General features: G+C 29.4%; 1 protein-coding gene across 2 annotated transcripts in view; it reads right to left on the bottom strand.

The window, feature by feature from the left end:
- LOC107454481 (nephrin) overlaps positions 1–25138 on the bottom strand; it is a 136428-nt gene that overhangs the window by 31763 nt on the left and 79527 nt on the right. Inside the window, exons 7-12 of one of the 2 annotated variants that reach the window (XM_071177675.2) lie at positions 23285–23372; positions 21860–22023; positions 18733–18886; positions 14433–14491; positions 12186–12426; positions 10585–10875 (exon numbers count right to left, since the gene is read on the bottom strand). In XM_071177675.2, the coding sequence (XP_071033776.1) occupies positions 10585–10875; positions 12186–12426; positions 14433–14491; positions 18733–18886; positions 21860–22023; positions 23285–23372 (997 nt within the window). The remainder of the gene's footprint in view (positions 1–10584; positions 10876–12185; positions 12427–14432; positions 14492–18732; positions 18887–21859; positions 22024–23284; positions 23373–25138) is intronic. The other variant, XM_071177676.2, reaches the window with a different exon arrangement.

Below are 25138 nucleotides of genomic sequence, written 5' to 3'. Positions count from 1 at the left end.
AAAAGATGTAGTAAAATGTAAAATGAAAGATAGTATTAGTTTTAATTATGTTTGGCAAAATGCAGAAACAAATGTATTTCAAAATGTTTATACAGTCGAAGTTATATTGGTATTTCTGCGGACTCAGTAATAAGTCAACTATAAATGGTGGTTCACTATTTTAAAATTTTTGAAACATTATTTATTAGTACATGACAATAGTATTAATGGATATAGGGATTACGATAGTACTTATTCTTTTATAAATAAAACTTAATTAAATTAGATATTAAAAGGAAAACTAATTAATTAGTTTTTACATTTTATGTGTAGCAAAGGTACAAAACAACCAATGCCAAAGTTTATACATTCGAACCCTGTTATATTGGTATGTTTACGGACCCAGTAATAACTCAACTATAAATGGTGGTACACTACTTTCAAGTTTTTGAAAAATTATTTTTTAGCATATGGCAACAGTATTAGTGGAAATAGTGATTAAGATAGCACATATTTATTCTTACACGCTTTTATATTAAAAAGAATAGTAACTAATTAGGAGGTTTCGCCCCCTGCTCGCTGGCGTTCGCCAACCTCCGGAACTGCTCTCGCAGTTCATTTCGCATTGCTTCGCAATCCGATGCTAGCTTTGCTCGCGCATTGTATACGTTCTTAACGTCTAGCTTTTGTATACTTTTTTGAACACTGAAGTTCCGAAAACTTTGACTGCAGAAAATTCCAAACCTGTGCATTTCAATATTAATTTGAAATTGAAAACAGTTCGCATATTTTTCTTAATCACGCTATTCTAAATTTCAGTTGTTGAGAAAAGTAACTGTTGTAAGTTTTGTTTTAAAGTCTTTCCCACCAGAGGGCTAAAACCATGTGTTGTAAAACAATATGAAATAGTACTGAACGCCGGATGTAAAGCATCAGCTTCGATGAAGATAATTTTGTGAGAATTATTTTGATAATTCGGTGAGAATTCACCCGATTAGACATATGATACTCACTACGTGCTCTTGCGCGCCGAAGCCTATCAATTAAAACGTATTAGCGTTTTATATAATGTGGATTAGCCATATGATGCTCACTACGTGCTCTTGCGCGCCGAATCCTATCAATTAAAAATGAAAACTGTTGCCAACGCGAGAAAAGAAATATCATCGGTTTTATTGATACATACGTATTAGCGTTTTATATAATATAGATTAGTTTTTACATTCTGAGAAAGAAATGAATTATTTATTGATTGACTGAAATTCGATTTGAAACAGAGAGATTTCTGTATTAAAGAGACTTTTGTTTTACTTAAAGCAAATGCCTAAACCATCAGGCACATCACTTTAGTAATAACCTTTAGCCGAAATCTAAAATTATCTTTCACATCTTTCTAAAATGATGGTCCCTATGCTTTTCGTTTTAAGTACTTTTGTTTTATTGTTTTTTGATCATTTCGTGATATACAATCATTGAATAAAATAATTTTCAAATGTAAATATTTTAATTGCATCTTACTTTAGCTTTTGTGCAAAAACTCTTTTTTTGTATTCGTCGAATAGTAGCTTTTTTATTTATTTTTACTACTAAAAACTTTATTAATTCATTTACAACTCTATGAACGTTATTTAGCTATATAGAAGCTCGCTTGTGCATCGGAAAAATATTTCATCAGCTAAAAACTTTTTTATATTGTGTATTTAAAAAAGTATATATATATATATATATATATATATATATATATATATATATATATATATATATATATATATATATATATATATATATATATATATATATATATATATATAAAATAAATAAATACATGAAAACACTAAGAAAGTTAAGAAAAACAATCAAAACTCAGAATAACAAATCACTTCAGCAGTGCAGTAAGAGCGACACTTTAAAACCCTCTTGTTACACTCAATTTGCGCTTTTGTTTTCATATTTTGTAATCTGGCAATCTTACTGCGAAAACATTTTTAAATCATTCTTGAAAAATATCCGTCCATGTAAGTTGATCTGATTTTGCTACTCGCTTTATAGTCCCCCCTTTTTAATGTTTTTTCTTTTTCTTTTATTTTATTATCTGTTTTTACATGTTATTTTTACTTATTTTTACTTCTTGTGATCTATTTTATTTGTTGTTATTTTTATAAAAAAAAATTTTTTTTGAGTGCTCCTCACACCATTGTAAATATATATTTTGCTTTGGCTTTATTGATACAATATCAGAAAGCACTCTGTTTTGCGGATATAAACGTGTGGACTGAAGAAAAGATTATATCTTTTTTTTCCGGTTTTTTAATTAACATTTCATTTAATTTTTTTTTTTTTAAATAAACTGTTGTTTGTTATTTTTTTTACTTATTATTTCCCACCCCCCTTTTTTTTCACATGTCTATAATTTTTCTTTGTTTTATTCCTCATTTTGAACTTAATATATATATATATATTCTCCCTCTCTCTCTCTCTCTATATATATATATATATATATATATATATATATATATATATATATTAAATAACCAAAAATATGTCTTTATTTCATAACTGAATTAATAAAAACAATATAAAAGAATTGAATAAAAAATAGAAAAATGAATTGTAAAATCTTCAATAAATCTTTCAGCATAATCCAACATAATCTTGACAGCTAAAATAAAACCAAAATAACTTCCCAGTCATTTCTAAAAATATTTCATGCGTTTTTTAGTTTTTCTTTAGCTTTTTTCGAAGCAACTTCATTTTTGTTTCGATTTTGCAGAACATTAAAATGTTAATTAATGCACAACTTTAATCCAAAAATGGATTAAAAGACAGGATGTGAATCCTGTCTTTTCATTCACATCCTGTCTTTTAATCTATTTTTGGCTTGAAGTTATGCATTAATTAACATTTCAATGTTTTTCTCTACATTAAATTGTGAGAAAAACTTTATTCCACGACCTATTTAATTGACCAATTATAATTAAGATTTCCTTTATTCCCTAAAATGAAACATTTTGCCGATTTATTTCGCAAGATTATCCCTAACTTTCTTTGAGGAACAATTCGATTTTGTGTTACTTGGATATTCATTCTCTGATTAAGATGGTAAAATAAAATTAATTTGCTCATTTTAAAAACTTGTGCCTCTTTGTCTTGCTTGCATAACTTCCACCCTTAGAAGTCATCAGGATAAAACTGTAGGTAAGAGGGTACACCGGTTGAAGAGGGTACATTGAAGATATAGAATAATTGATTTAAATTGAATTGTTTATTTGAATAATGTTTATTGAATAATATTTATTTTCTTCAATCGCCAAACTTCGTCATTAAAATTTTTTTAAAGCGCTATTTTTCTGGAACAACCAATTCTTCTTTAGCAAATTGGAACTTCTTTAATCAACAAAATTTCATGATGAATGGGGGCTTACGTATTATTTATGTATGCAGCATGTTATGCCCATAAGTTCTAAAGATTACTGAAGAGCTTAGATATTTTTCATCAAGGAGGGGGTCCTTGAACAGGAAAGATAAATTGTGTCGAACTGCAAATAGCTGTGGAAGAATTTTGAGTTTACAAGTGACTTTCGCAAAGCGTGGATATGCCTCACCCTATGTTCTCGGGATTGTTTCGTCAGTGATTTGTTCTCACCCCGCCTCATTTAAGGAGAAACATCATTCATTTAAACTTGGTTTTAATTCTTCGTGCACTTTAGAATTAGCATAAGAACATAAATTAGGAGTAATTGCGAGGAGTAATTGTGTAGTAAGTTTTATTCCCCTTACCCTACTAGTTGCTTGGGGAAAGTTGTATCCTTTAAGGTATTTAATACAAATTTTTATTAATTTTAGTTTTATAACTTCGTGTTTTAAATGATTACTACATAATATTTTTTTCAATTAAAATAAATAATAAATCTATCATCCAAACAAACACTTTTTTCTGGCAAAAATTACATTTTAATTTTATTTACTAATTACACTGTTTTGTTTTAATTCCCCCCTCCTAATTTCATTACATTCTTGATATTAAATTTAGAATTGATATAATTTTGTTCAGATGGAATTTTCAGCGAAAAACAGGTGTTCAATTAAAATATTAATTGGATTTCCATGCTTTTATTTTAAATGTTTCACAAGAGTTTTATTCGATGAAATTGTTATTAAATTGTATTTATTGTTTTTAAATTTTTGAAGCAATTTTTACCAGAGTTTATATCTATCTATGAAATAGTATTGATTTTTTTAATGATATTTGAATTGATGATTAATGATTTTATTTATTCATTTATTCTAATAATAATTTCGAAATATTTCACGATTATAAAGCTAATTGGTGTTTAAATAACAAAAGTAATCATAGATTTTGATTAAAATTTTTGAAATTTTTTTCTCATCCTTGTAGTTTTAATTGATAATATTTATTTTTCATACATAGTTCTTATTTTCATAGTTTAACACATATGTTTTATATTTACAATTCGGAAACTTATTCATGGGAAATTTTTCTTTCAAAAAATGCATGATTTTGATTTGCATAAAAATGTTTAGGGAAATTATTGTCTATTTTATTGTTTTATTTGCTAGAGCATATATGATCTATTGATTGTATGAGTAAAATTTAAATTTTTGTTTTAAATGTTGTGTTAAATATCGTCAGTTAAATTTTGAGTTTTAAAAACTAATTTACAAATATACCATATTAAACTTGATAGCTTGCATTGGATTACAGTCAGTGATTGATTGTGTTAAACAGGTTATAATGCAAAATCGAAGAAAACTGATAACTTTTTTCTGATAATAAAAGCAACTTCGATACGAAACACTTCGATTTTGTGTCACTTGAATATTCATTCTGGGATTAGCAAAGCCAATAGTTAAAGGCTAAAATAAACTAAAAATATCTTCCTAGAATTTTCTGAAAATATTTCACGCGTTCTTTAATTTTTTCTTCAACTTTTTTCATAGCAACCTTATTTCTGTTTCGATTTTGTAGAACACAAAATAAAGTAAAGGAATAAATCCGATATGATATCAGAAAAATATTTGCTACATTACTAAGCTAATAATTGACTAAAGAGTACACTAATTCGATACTATTCTGTTGTTGATGCTTCTAATGCCACTTGCCAAAACTAACAAGCCTGCTTAGGGAAACCAAGCGAATTAAAGGTAGAGGGTGCATTATTTGTTTTTCAGTGGCGTAATATTGAGTCAAGTATACGAATTCAGCCACAAGCAGTTCCAGCCCGTTCATAGGGTTAACTCATTTATACATCCATTTATTCATCCACGAACCGTAATTTTTACATGAACCAGAGAATGATCAATCTGCAGTTCAATATCCCCAGAGGTATTGATTTGTTATGGAAGCATGGAGAACTTTGTGATTTAACGTACTGTAATAAATATAAATTCATTGTATTTTTTTTTGTTGTTGTTGAGTATTTTTAAAGATGGGTTACTTCTTCAGCGGAAATAGTTGACTTATTTCATCAATAGATGGCTGCACTGGTTAGCTCTGCTTATTTTCGAATTCTTGTAAGTGTTTATGGTGTTTCAACATGATTTGCCTCCAGGTGGCACCACCATTATAAATTTGAAATTCAATCACAATAGTATTGTGTATTGGAGATTCTAATTATCCTTTTAAGTTGGATTTTTGGGTTGAATTATGTGTATTTAAGTTTATTTATATTTAATTAGTATTGTCTTATCACTTTTATGAGGTATTATTTAATTTGGGACTGTTTTTTAATGGAACTTTTTTTTGTTGTTCTGACGTCGACTGGTTGCCTGGCGGCTCGTGGGGGGGGGACAGGTCAGTCTAAGATTCTTTCGCCTTGCTGAGAAGAGAATAAAACAGTCGTGAAGAGTGACTGAAGGAGAATGGATTAAGACCGCTGAGAGGATGGACTAAGACGGTGCCGCTGAGCGGATGATGAATTAAAGCCGGAGTCGCTGAGAAGGATGAACCAAGACGGTACCACTGAGAGAATGATTAATTAAAGCCAGAGTTGCTGAGTAAGATGGTCTAAGATGAACCGCTGAAAAGATAATGTATTAAAACCAGAGTCGCTGAATTAATGGACTAGATCGGAGTCCCTGAGTGGATGAGCGGGAGTCTTGAGAAAAGTTAAGTCGAAGCCTCTAAGTTGATGACTGAAAGTGATGAGCTGAGTGCTGCTATGTTCGAGCCGAGTCTGTTGGCCTATCCAGAGCGTACCAATGCTGAAAGTCTGTTGTCCCACTTGTGCAAACTGCCTTACTAGAAGGAAGCCTAAAGAAGTTTGAAGGGTTGAAGTGCTGTCTATTAGAAACTGAAAGGTTGACCTGATCCACGAGTCTGACGGCAATACCGGTGGGCGCTCCAGGAATTTGGTCCGTGATTTGATTTGCATTTATAAACTCAAGTTCGATTTTAGTACAGATTTAAAAGAATAATTTACCCTAACTTTTAATTGATTCTACTATATTTTAAGATATATATTTTTGAGATAAGCCTTTTATTTTTAATCGGGTTTACAGGATTAGAGAATATTGTGATTTTTATTTTTAATTGCTTTAGTAGATTTTAAGATAAGTGTGCCTTTTATTCTTAATTGTTTTTACTGGAGAGTATTAGAATAATGAGCCTTGTATTTTTAATTGCATTTTATTGAAAATATAGTTTCGTATTGATAAAATTTAAACTTTAAGTTATGTATAGTTTGGAAATATGTGATATTTACGTGATAGCATTTGGAAATGGTTTGAGTTGCTTTTGTTTGAAAATTTGAGTTTTAACAAAAGTTTTTGTAGATGTTAAATGTTTCAAGTAATTCCTTTGCTGATTTTCTTTGTTGAACCTAGGTAACTGTTACCAAAGTTAATTTATTGATCACAGCATAAGCAAAGTTTTAAGGGCAACAGTACAGTACACAAGTCGCTATTTACTACACAAGGAATCTTCGACCGGCGGAGATCGAACTCACGACTTCTTGGACATGCATCCTATGAACCAGGTTATCCCGGCCAATACAACTCTATTATTGATGAACGTTGCTTAGCAATATAAAGTCTAACCTGCGCATGGAAAAATATTTCATCAGAAATATCTAACTTCTTAAATTTGCGTCCTTAAAATACAATCCATAGATATTTTTTAAAAAGCTAAAAAATTGTTTACATTTCGTAACTAAATAAAACTACACAATATAAAAGAAATTTATTTTTGAAAGAATAAAGAGATGAATTATAAAAACTTCAATAAATCTTTTAGCAAAATCCCCCGTTGAAAGCTAAAATAAAATAAAAAATAAAAATAACTTCCCAACCTTTTCTAAAAATATTTCATGCTTTCTTTTTTTTCCAGCTTTTTTTCGCAGCAACTTAATTTTTGTTTCGATTTCGCGGAACACAAAATAAAGTAAAGGTATAAATCCGATATGAAATCAGGAAAATATTTTCGGAAATGTATCAAGGTATATATTTTTATAGCTTCTTTTTTACTCTTCCAGAGACTCATCCGTTTTGTTGGTAATGTTTCGTTAATGGGAATATGGAAGTTTTCAAAAAGTTTTCCAAACAGTTTAATCATATTGAATGTACTTTGAAGAATTTTTTCAGGAAATTGCGTAATCTCAGGAGGCTACAGAAAAAAAAAAATTCTTAATCTTCCCTCGTTTTCTTCTGTAAAGATTTTGACGTTAACATTTAATCTACTTAATTGAGTAGGAATGATATATTATTTTTTAAAAGATGGAAGCTAATACATTTCACAATAAAAAAAATAATATAAGCTTGTTCAAAATAATTCAAATCTTACTTAATGTTTTATTATTATTTTCTTGACGAAATTTTTATAAGAATACTACTTAAAATGAACTAAAAGTATTACGTACTTTATTTACTTAACAATATCTTGCTTACAAATATCTAATGCCAAATTTAGTTATAATTTTATGTTTCTAAATTTTACAGAATTTTAAGATTTGTATTAAGACTTTAGTATTTTTAAGATCATAATGTTTTCTCTATTAATAAAACCTAAAAAATTGGGAAACTTAAAACTTTCCTTAAGCTTAGTTCAAGATTTATTTAAATAAAAAAGAAAATTATATCTTAATAGTTATCAGTGCCAGATTACAAGCTATGATTTGATAGAGTTTGTTATATTTTGTATTTTTAGGTCATTTGTTGTGCTGTTAGGCATTTAAGACCTTTGTAATAGCACTTATTAGCATTGGTCTTCAAGACATGTATTATTCTCATTCATTAATAGCCCTTGAGTATAAATATTGTAAATAGTAATCAAACTAACCAAAAATAGCGAAAGATAGGTCATTAGTAGAATAATAATAGTGAAATAAAACGAGTGATGATGATGATGAATGAGTCAAATGAAATTAAAAACGAGTAACTTTTATCTAATAACATAAATTAATGACGTAATTACATAAAGTAATGACAACTTTATTTTTAAACTTATTGGAGTTGAAAGCCTTAAGTGTTAAAAGCGATATATCAGGTTAACTTTTTGAGAAAAGTTTGTAATGCTGGTTTCAAGTGTAGAAGCAATTTTTTTTTAATTAGCATGATACTTTTGTAGATTTAAAGCGAAATTGAATTGATCATGCGAAAATTGAATTTAATTTACTTAGAATTTTAATTCTGATTGTAATTTGTGACACTGCTTTAAGCAGGGATGGGCAAACTACGGCCCGCGGGTCAACTGTGGCCCGCCGGAAGGTTTTATCCGGCCCGCGGATAGAATTTTAACTCCTTTTTCTTGTCTACTTTGCTTAAAGTTTTTTTTTGCTGTTTCTTCTTTTTTAATAAAGTTTTGATGACCTTTTCACTTTCTCTATTTTTGTTCTACAGAGCATAAATTGATGGAAATAGTTAGCACAGACAGCTTCAATTGGTAAAATGTTGAAAGTAGTCTTTATTGAATACCCGTAGATTGGCTCCAACGAGGGTCCGTCTTTCTCGAGGAGCAGACATATGGAATCTACTATAGGTGAATTGCACTTCACATGTGGCCGACTGCCCATTTTAAGCAAAAACGAGTGGATTTTTCTGCCGGCATGAGTTCTGACATTTATTGGGTATGGATACCCAATAAATGTTACCCAATAATGTTACCCAATAAATGTTTAGTGATTGCACATATATGTCATTGTAAATAATGGTGAAATTATTGAATTTATAAAGTGGTTAGTGCTTTTTTGCCTTATTTGTAAACTTTTTTAACCCCCCAAAAGCTACTAAAAACGCAAAGTTGATTTAGAGTGCCATGTGTTCAATGATGAATGGACTTAGACAGATCTTCTTTGTCATATGAACAACTTGAATCGTTCTTCGTTTGAACAACTTGAATCGTTAGTCTCGTTCCTTGAAATAAGCACATCTCACTTCGAACTTCTATATAAGGAAATGAAATTGCTGTTTCATTCATCTCTTTAAAAATCTAAATTAAAATTTGTATGTCGTATTTTTTTTCGAAGTTTTTACTTGACCCACGAAACTTTTTTTTTTCTCGATTTTTGGCCCTCGATCAAAACAGTTTGCCCCTCCCTGGTTTAAAGCATGAGCAGCATGCATAAAAGGTTAAGCACGAAAACAATTTTGAGAATAAACGCGTATCGCGCTTTAATTACAGGTCCCCAAGCATTATTTCTGCACAATTTTTTAGTAAAAACTGACGTGATTTTATATGTTCAATTTTGCTTTCGTGTGACATTGAAAGCTTTTAAAAAATCCTTTTTCCTTGATAACGCAATCATTGGTCACTACTTGGTATTAAAATATATTTAATTTCTGGAGAAAACATAACTGAGTAGAACGATTAATTGAAAAAAAAAGAAAGAAAGAAAAAAAAAACTCCACATGTCATTTGGAAATTTAAGTAAATTTTTTATTTCAGATTTCTTTATAGTAAATCATTAAATTTATCTATCGTGCCTCGGTGGATTAGGGGATAGCGATTTTGCCTCCCAATGCGGTGACCCGATTTCGAATGGTACGAATTCTGCTCCCGTTTTTACACCAACCACAATGCCAAAGTAAAACTACCTCAGTGGTAGATGGATCATGGTTTTGAATCTCTTTTCGATCGGGATTACAATGAGGGCCTTACGTGGTTTTCCTGTCACTTAACACTCTCGCTTAGTTCCGTTTAAGAGCCAAGAAGGCTAGTTTGTCCTAATGATTTATCCAGGAGGCCTCTTTACTTCTGGGTTGAGCTCGAAATTACTAGTTTATGGAGCTGAGCATTGATAATCATGAACTCAGAAACTGCGTTGGCTGTTCAACGCTGGTTATAAAAAAATGTGTATTGCTTATACATTTTTCCTAGCATAACTTGCAACCACTTATGTGAATACACTTCAAATTTCTCTTTTGACTAACATTCTCGAAATATGTATTAAGGACAGTTATTATGAAATACCGTGTACGTTTAAAAAAAGCATTTCCTTTTTTTAAAAAAAGTTTTAAAATATTATGCTTTAATTTTTTTTGACCGTTCCAAGGCCTGACCGTTCCAAGGCCTGTACTTAAAAACCTCTTATCAAAACTTTCTACATGAAAAAGAGTTTTAAAAAAGAAAAAAAAAATTCAGTGGGGACTTACATTGCACGTTCAAAATTATAGTTGCATTTGAAGTTCCTTCTTCGTTTTCAGCCATACAAATGTAGGTGCCAGCGTCTTTTCTCGCCACGTTCAATATGTAGAGTACAGGCCCGGAAGACATAACTCGGTGTAGATGATCATCCATTTCTGACATCGGAGGGATCAACGAAGAATCCCTTGTCCATGAAAACCATGCCACGTCAGGATAAGCATTGACACTGATATTCACTGTTGCGTTTGTACCTTCGGCTACGTCCACCCTTTGATAAGGTTCTGGAAACTCTGGTTTGTCTGATGGAAGTCAAAAACAGAGAGGAAAGTCAAAAACACATATGAAATGAAAGGCATAATATAGAGAGAAAGATGTCAAAAACAGGCATAAAATGAAAGACTATTTTCGAGTACACAAATTTTATCTTATCCAGTAGAATGATTTGTTTTTTTTTTTTCATGTATTATATTAAATTAGAAATAATATCGAGGTTGCTTAAAATCTAAATTTATAATGTTAAAATGTACTGATAAAAAATTGCAGTGGGGAAAAAATTTTCAGCTGGATGAATACAGATCTTGGGTAATTCGGCTGTGAAGATTTCAAATCTGAAATTAGATTTGCTCCTAAAGATACAGATTTGTTTGGTATACATTTTGCCGAAATGTACTAATTTAAGAACGTTATATATAATAGGGGTCGCGTTAATGTTACGACACACTTCTAGAGGAGTATATTATGGAGATTAAAATTGCATAGGAACCCATGCCCGGAAATGTCCCCGTACGGGGCTAGTGACGTTTATCTATTGGGACCCGTTCAAAAGAACACAAGGAAACAGTTCATAATAATAGGAAGTGCCCCTAGTGGTGCATGACGATATTTCTGGACATGAGTTCCTACCCAATTTTAATCCTGATGTTTCCTTCGTAACGTTTATGTTATTTATAACTCTTTTAAAGATTTTAATTCAGTGACGTAAAAATATCCATGATCCGTTACAACAAAACAAATATGTGCAGTTTGACATAACTGGCATACTAACTCATAAAACTGGCAGGATATTTTAAATTTAACACTTCTACATTTTAATTTTTATCGCACATTTTCATCGTTTTTTTTTTATTTCCTATGAGCTGCACAATCAGTCTTTCTGATGAGCAGACCTAGTGCGTTCTCCAGAAGTGGTATCCACTCTTTCAGGACCACCACAATGGGTGAGATACCGTTGGCCGTCTAGTTTCTGTCACACTAGATGGCAGCACCGAGACTCTATTTGGATGTTAAAGTGCACTAGGAATTTTAATTTTGCCGGAAATGCCAAGACCCAATAAGGCACTCCAAGGATCTTTTACATGCCGCATAATCATACGACATGGCCGCTGAGGATTTTCTGCATCCCGAAAATCCGGTGTCTGGACCGAGGATCGAACCCGCAGACTTGGGCTCAGAAGGCCGACGAAAAACCAGCTGCGCCACTCAGCCACTACATTTTCATCCTTGAAGATAACATTTTAACGTTTTTTTTTCACATCATTTAAATATTTTACTAAACACGTTCAAATGCAGTAAATTATCTACAAAAAAGAATTATGGATACTTTACTTACGCCTCACTCTTATGGTAACGTTGGTAATGACAGCTGGAAGATCATCGCTCTTTGCTTTACATTCAAATATAGTTTTGTCATCTGCAGACGTGACGGGGAATGTTAAAACACTCCTCGTTGAAATAGCACCAAAATCAGCGCTTAGAGTTTCTTCTGTATGGTCTCGTACATGACGTCCATCTCTCTTCCATGTGATTCGTGCTAATGGATTACTGCCACTTGATAAGCATGTTAACGTTACCTTAAAAAAAAATAAAGTAAAACTTTGAAGTTAAAAACATAGTAAAATGACGCAGTTTTTGCGGAAGTACCTCTAAACTAAACAAATCTCTAAAGATTAAATATAATAAGGGAAATGTGATTTTATCTACGGTACACTTTTCCTATAATATGTGTTGATGCTTTTCCTAAAAGGTACACTGAAAATTTTAAGGCAGGGTAGGACTTTCTACTAGGTCAGTACACTGTTAAAAAACCCGGATCAAATTACGGTATAAAGTAGTTGTACTTTAGCATCATCCATAAAAGTCACTTTACCGTAAAATTCGTTTTTACCGTAAAATATTATATCGTAATCTTTACATTAATATTTATTTTATAATATTTATTTCAGATTCAGTAATTTTATGGTAATTATTACTCTTAAAGTAACGGTATATCAGATTTTTTATTCCGTAACACTCTCCGCTAAAAAAATACTGGTACTTTTTACCGTAATTTGATTCCGAATTATTTACAGAAAATACTTTTAATAGTGAGTATACTTTAAAATATATATTTTTTGTATCGAGAACTCATGTAATTAATTCTGTAGTTAAAAAAAATATATCGTGTAATACATAATTTAATATCCAGAAAAAAATTTAATGAGGTATGTATAAAATATTGAATTACAATCTATTGGATATAATATTATTTAACAAATCTTGAAGAGAAAAAAATACTCTCACTTTCTTGTTACTTTACAGATTATTTAAAAATTACCAGCTTAAAATTTCGTTGTCTGTATTCTTATAAAATGCGGAGAAGAGTCTTGTTTATTAGAATATCTCAAGAAAAATCTTTTAAGACTAGAAAATAGAAAAAAATTTGGCATATGATGTATTTTATAGCTTACAATATTTTAAATCTGGATCGTTTTATAAATATTTTCATTTGATCTAGATATTTGTTTTTGGGGATTTGCATGGTTTTTACATACAAAATAGCTTTTGGATACAGCAGCATGAAGAAAAGTATCAAAATGTACAATGTGCGAAGGTATCAATAAGCTCATTGTTTCACTCAAATTCAAATGCATGCACGAATTATTAATTTACAATTTAAATTTCATAATACTCACTTTTAACCCTTTCAAGGGGAGGGGAAATAAAAACTGACCCACTTATTTTCGACAATATTACAAACCTTTAAATTTGTAATAGTTTTTTTTCTCCTAAACTACGCGAATAAGGAAACATTAAAAAGAGAACAAAAAATCGCCTTTTTATGGAATATAGTTTAAAAATGTTTGCCTTGCAAAGATAATCTGGAGGTGTTACAGAGAAACTTAGGCTTTTTAAACTAAAAATATTTTTTCTCACAATTTTGCCAACTAAAGTATGAGAAAATTACGAAAATTATCAACAAAAAAAACTGTTCTGAGTAAAACTCTTACAAAATGTTTAAATGTATCCTTAAAGTGTCACTTACCAACAGAAAAATATAGATAAGATGTAAATATGAATACATCTAAGGTCAAATAGATTTACAAGTTCATAATTAAATTTAAGGAGAATTTTTTTTGATCGTGATATGAGATGCATTTTATTATTTTGTTGAATTTCTCGTGCTCTGTTATACTTCTCCAAATTAGTCTACAACTTTAAAACTCGATATAAGGAATATGTGGATTGCGAAACTAAAAGAGTCCGAGTATGAACATAATAGGTTAAGATTTGGGGAAGAATACCGGCTGAAACAAAAGATATAAATCTGTTACTGAATTAGCTCTAAATGAGTTTAAATTTGAACTTAAATAAAATTTAAAAAATAAAAATTGTAACAAAGATTTATTTTGATAGTATACCTCCTTTGCTGACAATAATTTCAAAAGTAATACAATCAGAAGAATATAAAATTCCATTTAAATTATAATACAAGAATTTTTCAAACAAATATTTAACAATTATTTTATTTAAATGAAAATATGATAATTTGTAGTTTAACGTTGAAAGTAAAGCTTAGTGAAAAAAATAATAATTTTACCTCATCTCCAGCTTTAGGATCACAAGGTTTCAAAGTGATAGTTACATTTGAAGGTGGAACTGCAAATAAATAAATATCATGTAATACAAAATATAAATAAATAGTTGAAAATTCTAACAATGTTAAAACTTTGAAATATAATAATTAAAAAAAAGTTCTAAAATATAACATCAATTCTAAAACATATTCTAAAATATATGATGTAAGTTATCTGAATGATTTCAAAAGATGGAACGATTTTAAAATTTCTCATAAATTGATAAAAATTTACAGCTGTTTACAAAATTGAAATACATAGTAAATTTTTTTATTGAAGCTGCATACATAAATATATTTCATACCATTTGAGATAGAATTACTTAAAAATTACATAATCTTAAACGCCAAAGTATTTAAATAAGATATTATGAGATATAAATTACAATTTTATTGTATGCATTACATTAGTGAAGGCAATTACTAAAACACTTTAAAACTTGTCAAAATTTACAAGACACCTTTTTAGTGAGGAGTTAAGTTATTGGTTGCTAAGTTTTTTATACTCGTTTATTCTTTTAGAAATATTTTGACATCTCACGATGAAAAGCTAAATTTCTTGAATGTGTGACAAACGTTTACGCATAATCTTTTTTTATACGTTGTCAAAGTTTAAAAATTACAAGTTGACACAACGCAAGTTATACTTGGTGTGATTTTTTTCCCTTTGTAACAACTATTTAAAAAAATTATTTTAAAGTATTCAAATTTATTCATCTTTTTTCTTCAAAATATTAGGCTTAAGGAATAATATTGTATATACATTGGTGATAATTATTTCAAAGATTAATAGAGAGGGAGTTTTGAGTAATATTTAATATGAGAGATACAAAATTTTTAAAGAAATAATTCATAGACAAAAGTGAATTGAGAAATATGATAAATGTGAAACATTTACAACTAGCTTCAGTTTTTGCTCACTTTTTAAAAATTATTTTAAAATATTATGCGTTTACAAAATTGTTATAATTCTTATAAAAGTGTTACACTGAAATAAGTACATGATATTTTGCAGAAATATTGTGATAATTATTTCAAAGAACAATATAGAGATAGTTTTGTGAAATATTTGATATGGCAGATTCAAAATTTCAAAAGATATAATTCATATTTAAAAAGGAAATGGACTTCACAATAAATTTGATATGAAATTTACGACTAGCGTCAGTTCTCACGTATTTTTTTTAAAATTCTAGTAAAATATTATGCGTTTTAAAAGTTGTTATAATTCTCTTAAGGGTATTACACTCAAAACATGGAAATTGCATATTGAAGGTATATTGTGATAATTATTTCAAAGAACAATCGAGAGAGAGAGTTTTGCGCAGTATATAATATAACAAAGTACAAGATTTTTAAAATATATAATTCATAGACAAAAGCGAAATGACATTCCTGATAAGTTTGATATGAAATTTAAAACTAACTTCAGTTTTCACTTATTTTTTAAAAATTATTTTAAAATGTTATGCGGCTTCAAAGTTCTTATAATTCTTTTAAAAGTGTGTGATAATAAAAAATTCTTTATAAAGTGTGTAACAAATAAAACATATCATATATTTCAGAAATAAATAGAGTCATAATTGATACAAAGGATAAGTTGGGAGAGTTTCACTAGTTATTTAATATGGCACATACAAAAGCCAATATTACCAAAGCATATAATTCATAAAAATGTAAACTAACGTAAGCTTTGATAAGAAATTCCCGAAACAATTGTTAGAGCGCGCGCAAGGTATAGCTTCTGAAACACGCAATCCGTAGTGGAAAAAAAATGATAGATTAATATATGACTTGAAATGGTTATTTGAAACTGTAAATATTGACAGGCTATCTTGTTAAAAGAAAATGCAAAGTATAATTAAAAATATCATTTGCATAACTCTGTTATAAATATTTTTTTAAGTATTGTTATATTTACAGAAATCTGGTGTAGTGGGAAATATTTAGGAAAAAATGCGCATTCTCCCATCTTTCAATCTACAATAAGCGAGCTATAAGCGCAACCAAGCAAAGAGACAACCGAGCAGTAATCCTCATCATCATCATTCATATGGAATATATATGAAGCCGATTCTTGATACATTAACAAGCCTATGAAATGCATCAAGAGTGTAAATTTATGGATTTATAACTTACATTTCGTATACGACGGTTCTTTTGTCGTATAAAAAAATACTGGTTTGTTGATTTAATTTGTGCTGAAAGAATCATGATCAACGGCAATTACCAGGAAATATAGAATACGTCAGAATTAACCAAGCGCCTTTATCCGAAGATGAAAAGTTTCAACAAAATTTGCCACTCTGAAATGATTTTCAAAAAATAAATGAATAAATAATAAACAAAATATATGCCAAAGATGAAGTGGCTGTCTTAAAGTAACTCAGAAACTCTCCTAAACTGAATCCCACAGAAAATCTATAAGTTATTTACAAGCAAAAAGTCGATATAATCAATTGAAGAACACCAAATAGCTTTATTTTTTTCATTGATTTAAATATGGCATAAGGAAGAAGAAATTACTAAAACCTGAGGAAGCCTGGTAGAATGTGTGCTAAAACTAAAACGATTAAAATTGGTTACAGGCATAATAATTAAATAATTAATTAAGAATAAAATGTGCTTGTATTTCCAATAAACTGTTTTCCAAGCTATATGTTATATTAAATTAGTACACTCACTATCGTGTATGTTCATCATTTCCTACAATAGATTCCAAAAATTAATCAGAAAAATTTCCCAAGATAGAATTATCACACTTCGGTTTGAAAATTTCTTATATTGTTGAATAAATCAGAAATTATTGAATTTTATCTTAAATATAAAAAAAAAATTATTTTTATAAAAATGTGCTTGAGAAAATTCGATAAAAGCCAATTAAAAACTAAAACATTATGACAACGTAGCAAGATTCGTTGAAGCAAATTTATACATTACTTCAAATAAATATTCATTAATTAATTTAAAAAAAATAACTGTTGAAAATGATAAATAAACAGTTCTAAATTGTGCTATTGATAAGTTTTGTATTTTGTGTTAGAAATCCCGTTATAAAACAGCTAAATACCAATTATTTCCATTTTTTTATTTACTACTTTTACCCGGTATTTTGTTCCTTATTAGATCAAGCAAAATACGTTTCAGCAAGTTCATCCCATCAAAAAAGAAATTTACTATACTCAAAAAAATTATTTACTCAAATTTTAACTAATTTGGTACCTAAAAATACGTTATTAATGCTGAAAGGACGTTTTTTATTTTAATTAAAATTCTTAATGCTAAAGATCTAACATTATTTAATTCTACAGAAACACGAATAGGTTTATCAAAACAGTAATAACCAAAATAAACACGCTATTTCTTAAGCATATTTTTCCTAACACCTACACGGGGACGTCGATCCCACTTGCTAACAATGTTGATTTGTTTTTTGTTGTGTTCACCTGATTTAAAATAGAACAAAAATAATTGGAAAAAAATCGACACCAGTTTAAGTTTTAATAAAGCTTAGTGCTTAGGGGAAAATCCGTTTTTCCCACATCCTTCCTCCACGCACTCTAAAAATAAGTATGGTAAAAATAACCAGATTTTGTTGAATTTACCATACTTCTAGCTCTATGGGACCACCAAAAAGCTCGGTAGTTTTTACCGAAGCTTTTTGAAAGTGATTTTGGTAAAATTAACCATAAAATATGGCTTTATGAAGAGTGGTAAAATGTTGTAATTTTATCACGATGCTTTAAAAAATGGCATAAAAACATTGATTCAATTATATTTACTTTTCAATTTTATATTTTTTCATTAAATGTGTAATAATAAGAACTAATCCTTTGAAAAGCAGAATTCCCGGGAAACCGTTACCATATGAACAGGAATATTACCAAATGAAGGGTTTAAATAGATTATAACAATTTTGTCCACTCATTAATCATTCTGTTTCATTAAACAAATTTATGATTTGCTTATCAGAAATATCCCTACCATACAGTATGGTAATTTTACTAGAATTTTTTTCTCCGTGTGTAGTACTTGTTGATATTCAGATGCACAATCTCTATTTATCATTATAAATGGTTCAATAATATAGAGATACTTACATGAAACATTACATTTTGATCACATTTTGATTTGAAACTTGAGTACTCATGTAATGACTTTCAGATATTCGTAAAAAAAAGTTTCATTTTTTATAACTTTATGGAATAAATTATTTTTGAAAAAAAGTACTTAAAAATAAATTGAGAAAAATTTTCTCACTTACAAAATACGACTGTTTTAATGAAGGCAACCAGTGGTAGCTGAGTGGCAGTGTTATTAGCCTCACATTTGTAGAGCATGCCATTATCACTGGGATCCACCCTGATGACGAGTTCACTGGAAACGCCGCTTCCAGTTTTTACAGTCGGTGTGCTTATCTAAAATGGTTTAAGTTAAAGAAAGAGAAATCAACTTGGTTGGTTACTTAAAATTCACATTTCAATTCTTTATTTTTTTTTTTTTTTACAATTATGCGCAGGTGTAGAGTGTTAAAGAGTGCTTATATGAGGTGTAAAGTTTCCCAACAGACGCACTATTAATTATTTCCTTTATCTGAGGTTTTAAATTACGTTCTTATATTGTTTCCTTAATACTCCTTGATAGGAGAATATTTTGGCTAATTTAGAAAATTTTATTTGCCAAACAGAATAAGTAAAATGCTAAGGGGTACCTATGTTTGACTCCCATACACACCAACATTTAACTTCGGGCCTATTTTCCTTAAGGAGCTTTTATATTTTAATATTTAAGGCTGAAAAACGAGGCAAATATTTTTTTTAAAAATAAACTTCGTTAGTTAGAGTATTATGATTGGGATGTTTTCATGTATAATTGGCCAATTTTATAGTTGTTGTGACTCACCATTGCATAATTTTGTCTTTTTTATTATAATTACCTCAGGATCTCCTCTTGATCTCTTAGAAAATTAATCAGGTTACTTCAGAATCGCCACTTAATCTCTTAGAAAATTAAGTTACTTCAGGATCTCCACTTAATTTCTTGGAAAAATAATTAGGTTACTTCAGGATCTCCCCTTCATCTCTTAGAAAATTAATTAGGTTACTTCAGGATTTCCACTTAATTTCTTAGAAAATTAATTAGGTTACTTCAGGATCTCCACCTAATCTTTTCGAAAATTAATTAGGTTACTTCAGGATCTCCACCTAATCTCTTCGAAAATTAATTAGATCGTTAGCGTTCTGTCTTTAATTGTGTTTCTTGTAAATTTATCTCTTCCAGGCTATGAGTAATTATTGCTTCAGTTGTTTAAAGTGATAAGATGCGGTAAGCGGGTGTCCATATGTGAGTTATAAACCTTGCAAAATTTTATTGAAAAATTTCTATTTAGGCATTAATCAGTGAGTATAAATAACTAATTTTTAAGTAAATTTATGAATAAATAGTTCGACATTTTGAAATACTTTAGAAATATAATTTTTAAGCATATTTTTAACTATCTTTGTATAGAAATTTTAAACTTTACATTGACAAATTAGAAAGTCTCTAATATTTTAGCTAATTCGAACTTTTCAATTTTCTTTTCTCATAATTTTCTTTTACCAATTGAACAATCCTTAGATTTAAAGGCAAGCATCAAAGAAAACGAATATTACAACTTAAAATTTCATAGTGATAATTTTTCCTTTTAAAGGCTGTTTAAGAAGTGGTTATTATTATTTTCAGATATGTAAATGCATAATATTATTGTTTAGAGCATTAGCTATAGCTTTATTTTTATTCTTTGTTAAATCAAAGTTAAAATCGAGTTTAGGAAAAAAGCATAGTATCACAGTTAAAACTGTACTTTCTAGTACTTAGAAGTATTTGGGATTTGGAATTTATGTTAAAGTTTACGAAAAAACGCCAATTTTATTATAGTATAGTCGAATGTTTTGGTAAAAATTTAACAAATTATTAGTTTTTTTCCAATACATGTAAATAATCAAAATGTCATATATAGTTTCATACAATTAAATTATGTAATAAATGAAAATATGCAGGCGAGTAAAATAGTAACTCAAAAAGGGGTGTTAATGGAAAATCAATCTTTACAATCATGCGAGGATGTGCATGTATATATGATAAATGACATGCATAAAAACTCAATTCATAATGTAAGTTTTCTACAAAAATAACGCAAACAAAACAGTCATTAATAAGATAAGTTCAAAAGCTCTTCTACGTAACTGAATGAGCACAAACATATGCTGCTGACGATCGACTTTCATAGTTGAAAGAATTATGTATAGAATTCGATTCCTTAAAAAGTCCGTTACATGCGGCAGGTTTTCATTTAGTATAACTTTTAGGAATTTTCGTTATAAATTCGCCGGACATTACAAATTTAGCTAATATGAGATAACATCCCATGTACCTTAAAAAAGGTTGATGATTTGAAAACCCATTTCAAGAGAAATGGAAGGCTTGGGAAAGCCTGGTTAGCTGGGTGCTGGACAAATATTCGTTAAAACGGGAGTTCGAATCCAACCGACTGAAGTAAATAGTGATTAGTGCAACTTAAATCTGTCGGTTCACAAACTCCTCCATGCTCCCATAACAGATTATGCCGCTGAGGGTACTGAATTGGAGATTGGTCGTTCTCTGGTTCAAGTCAAAATTACGATATATGGATGATTGAATGGAAGTATGAATGGGATCGCCCTATAAACGGGTGTGACGCATGGGTGTAGCATAAGTCAAATTCTCGGGCATGGATGGCGCCACTGTAATACCGGAACAATAACACCGCTTACCTATGACAACAACAACGGGAAAAGGAAGAAAGTATCTTAAGATTTATAGTATTCTGCTTAAGGAAACCGAATTGTTTCTCGATGTAAATTACAAAATTAGTTACGAAGTTCATTAACTGACAATTATTCTGACAAGAAAACTATAAAAACAAGTATTTGGCTTCCCTTTCAGACCATTCCACATAAATAGAAGCACAAGCTTCTGCTTTCCAAGCACTTACCAAAATTGCCTCACATAGTTATCGCAAATAGTGATTATTTTGAAAACATTCTTCTACAGTTTTACTGAAGTAGTAACGCCATATGTTAATGAGGCTTGATAATAAAGGAACTTGGTGGACATAATTAGATTTCAAAAGAGAAATTAGGATGCAGTGCATTTCTATCTCCTTTCGTTTTTTCTTAATTCGTTTTTCGAATCATAGGTAATTTTTAATGCAATCGAAGGGATGGAGTAACAAAAATTCCTCAACTAACAACGTGATAATTTTCGGATCGTTTCACTGTATTTTTTTTTTATAGAAAACTAACTTGTAAGCTTCCGATTTTATCTTCTTAATGAGCACATGTATGAAAATAATGAACTACAATAATTACATGCCGCCATGGATGCAAGCGTACCTCCCTGTCACCTCTGAACCATTTGAGTGATGCTGGTGGATTACCCCCCAGGGAGACGCAGTTGAAGGTCTGCAGCTCTCCAACTTTCAGTGGTTGTCCTTCTTCATAACCCAGAATCGTTGGTGGTTGAGGCGGATCTGCTGGAAATACATTCCTTACTTTATGGGAATTATGTAACACAAAGTGTTCTCTAAAGGCGTATAAAAAACATAAATTCTGTTAACAATATAGAGATGTCCAACCCAAAGGCTAAACTACATCATTTGACTAGTATAATTCAATCGAGAGTCGTAATTTTGTGGTTGTGAATGGCAACCAGCTGTTTGCATTATCCCTAGTGGACAATTCTTATTTCCATTCCAATCCAATCGTATTCCTATTGGTTGTCCTTAGTAACTGATTTATTTCTGATGATTTTTCATTAGGCACGTAAGTTGACTAACGTCAGCTTAGACATCTCTATGCAATAAGGTGAAATTAAGATTCTGAATACTAGAGGAAAAGGTAAGAAACATTTTTAAAAAAAAAACAAATACATTCTATTTTACATTCATTACTTTTAATACTAAAAAAATATAACTCGCATAGTTAAAGTTTTTTTTAAAGAAAATCAACTATTTTTGTTCTATATTTTCCAAAAGCTTTCATTTTCTACTATTTTCAGTTAGTTGACATTGGAGCCAAATACATTTTTTCAAATCGGTGTTTGGATTTATATACAGGTTTCAATGACATTGGGAATCGGAAGAAATATGGATAAATTTCTCAATAGAGTTGTTAGTTTCTACCTGAAAAATTTCATTTGAATATTTGAAAAAAAATCAAACAGACTCAGTGCATATATTTAACAAATGTCAAATCTAAATTTAAGAATTTTTTTTTAAGTCTATATAAAAATTTGGGTTAAATTCTTTGAAAAATTTGCTTTTAATGAAAAAGGTTCAGTTAGAGATTTGTTTTGATTGTTGACTCACCAGTATTAGAAATAATGAGAATTTCATACTACACAAGCATTCAAACATAAAATATAAATAGCAGATCTTTCACATAAATATTAATATACATACTATCATTATACTATAAAAAATTATTATTATTAATATACTATAATATACTATTATTATTATCTTTCATGCTATAATTAAATATTATTTATTTTATTACATACATATTTATTGTTATAGATTTTGAAATTCATGATTTTAATTTTATTTGCTTGTTGATTGCTTTTCTGCAGAGCAAAATTTTTTTTTTCTTCTTTGGTATTTAAAGGTCAAACACTAATTGGCGGAAAATATTTTGTAAAAATTATTCCTGGTAATTACTCAGTTCTAACTGCAGAATATTTTTATTAAATTAAACTCAATAGTAAACTAGAATATTAAAATCCTTACTACTCACAGGTTACTGTTAACTTGTGCGTTCGAAAAGTCTTTTTCCGCACCGGTGGATTCTCAGCATAACACGAAAACGATTTCACATCTGGATCCTAGGATTGAAAATAAATAAAACACTTTTGTCAGTAGATACCTTTATCATTCACTTAAATTCAAGAAAATATTATAAAATACACTAGCATCAATAGTTAAGTTTTTCTAGCTTTTTGTAATTAATTTTGAAACATAACAGAACATTTCTTTCCCAAATTTGATAAATACACGCAATTAATATAGTAGCCGATTAATTACAACAAAAAAGGACTTTCCTTAAGAAAAATTAATACCCAAGATATTTTTTGAAAAAAAAATTGCTACGCTGCTATGAAAGATAATCGAAAGCTCCCTCCCTTTTCTTTTCTTTTTGGAAGGAAATGAGGGTGATTTGAGGGATAAAAATAATTTTGTTCTAAGCAGGCAAGTAAGGGATTGCTTCAATTAAATTTTTTTTCTACACTGAATTGAATTAAACCAATCTCAAGATTGATCTTATAGTTTAGAAGTTATAAGAGCTGTACTGTTTATAAAAGTATAAGTAGATATACATTTTGTACATATTATACACGTACAAAAAGTACAAATTTCTTCTAATACCTACTTACGCATTTGATATTGCTATCTAATCAAGTAAGACAATGAGGTGATAAGTGAAGGTGCGTATTTTTTTACGATAACCCGAATGGGACAGTACACGAATTACGAGAGCGAATAATTCAAAAGTTGAAATCGTTTTCATAAATAGAAAGTACAATTTTTACATGACTTAGTATACATTTTACTTTGCTGTCTAGGGACTATAAAAATTTGAGGTACATTTTTCGATGAAATTTTTTATGCTGAACTGAAGGAAAAATAGTTCGAGTTGATAGGATAAACGGTGTTTTGAAGTTATTAAGGTTTTCTTAAAAATAAGTGAAATTTGAAAATAGTTAATTTAAGAATAACACACATTTCACGGCTTGAAATGTTAACCTTTTAAATTTTGTTCGATATCAATCAATTAAACGAGAAAAAATAAGCAAGAGACAGTCCCTCACTTATCTGTATAGCAATGCGAGATGTGTAAATGAATGCAAGTACAAAATTGCACCCTTTGTACATTAAACGCTTGTAACTTCTAGACTATTAGTCTCATCATCTCAGAATTAATCTCATATTTAATTCAGCTTGAAAATAATCGGAAAATATATCTCACATGGGCAGATAGTCAATGGCAAAGTAATGTATTAACATAAGTACGTGTCAAAAGAAATACACTTCATAAATAGAAACTCTTCCAACTTTTGAACTACTATTTGTTTTATTGATTTCTGTCAATTTTTATTCGATTCATTGTGAAAAATGGTGAAAAATACGTAGAAAACTATGGTTCAGTTGCTTAGATGGCAATATCAGATGCGCGAATAGATACAAGTACAATTCTGTGCTTTTAGTACATTAAATTCTTATAACTTTTAAACTCAACTAAATCGATAGCTTTGAGATTGGCTTAATTCAATTCCAGGTGAAAAAATACAACAAAAAATATGTCTTCTTTCTCTAGCTACAAAAAATTTAAATTTCCTCCCAAATCACCCTTATTTTCTTCAAAAAACGGAGAAACGTACCGAAAAGAGTTAGAGAAGATTTAAGTATTACGTATAACTACATAACAATGTTCTCTATGAAAAAAATCTTGAATATTAATTTTTTCGAAGAGAAAGTTTGATTTTATTCAACTACTAGTTAAATATATTGGTTGATGTTTAATTTTTTTAGCAAATGGTTTCGGTGAAAATTTTTAATGGTTATTCAAACGGCCGAAACTGTAATTTGTTGA

Source organism: Parasteatoda tepidariorum, chromosome 2, assembly GCF_982258835.1.
Source record: "Parasteatoda tepidariorum strain Cologne lab strain chromosome 2, Ptep-v5.0, whole genome shotgun sequence".
NCBI classification, from domain to species: Eukaryota; Metazoa; Arthropoda; class Arachnida; order Araneae; family Theridiidae; genus Parasteatoda; species Parasteatoda tepidariorum.
The sequence above is the reverse complement of the archived record's forward strand: the minus strand, read 5'-3'. Positions and strand labels throughout refer to the sequence as shown.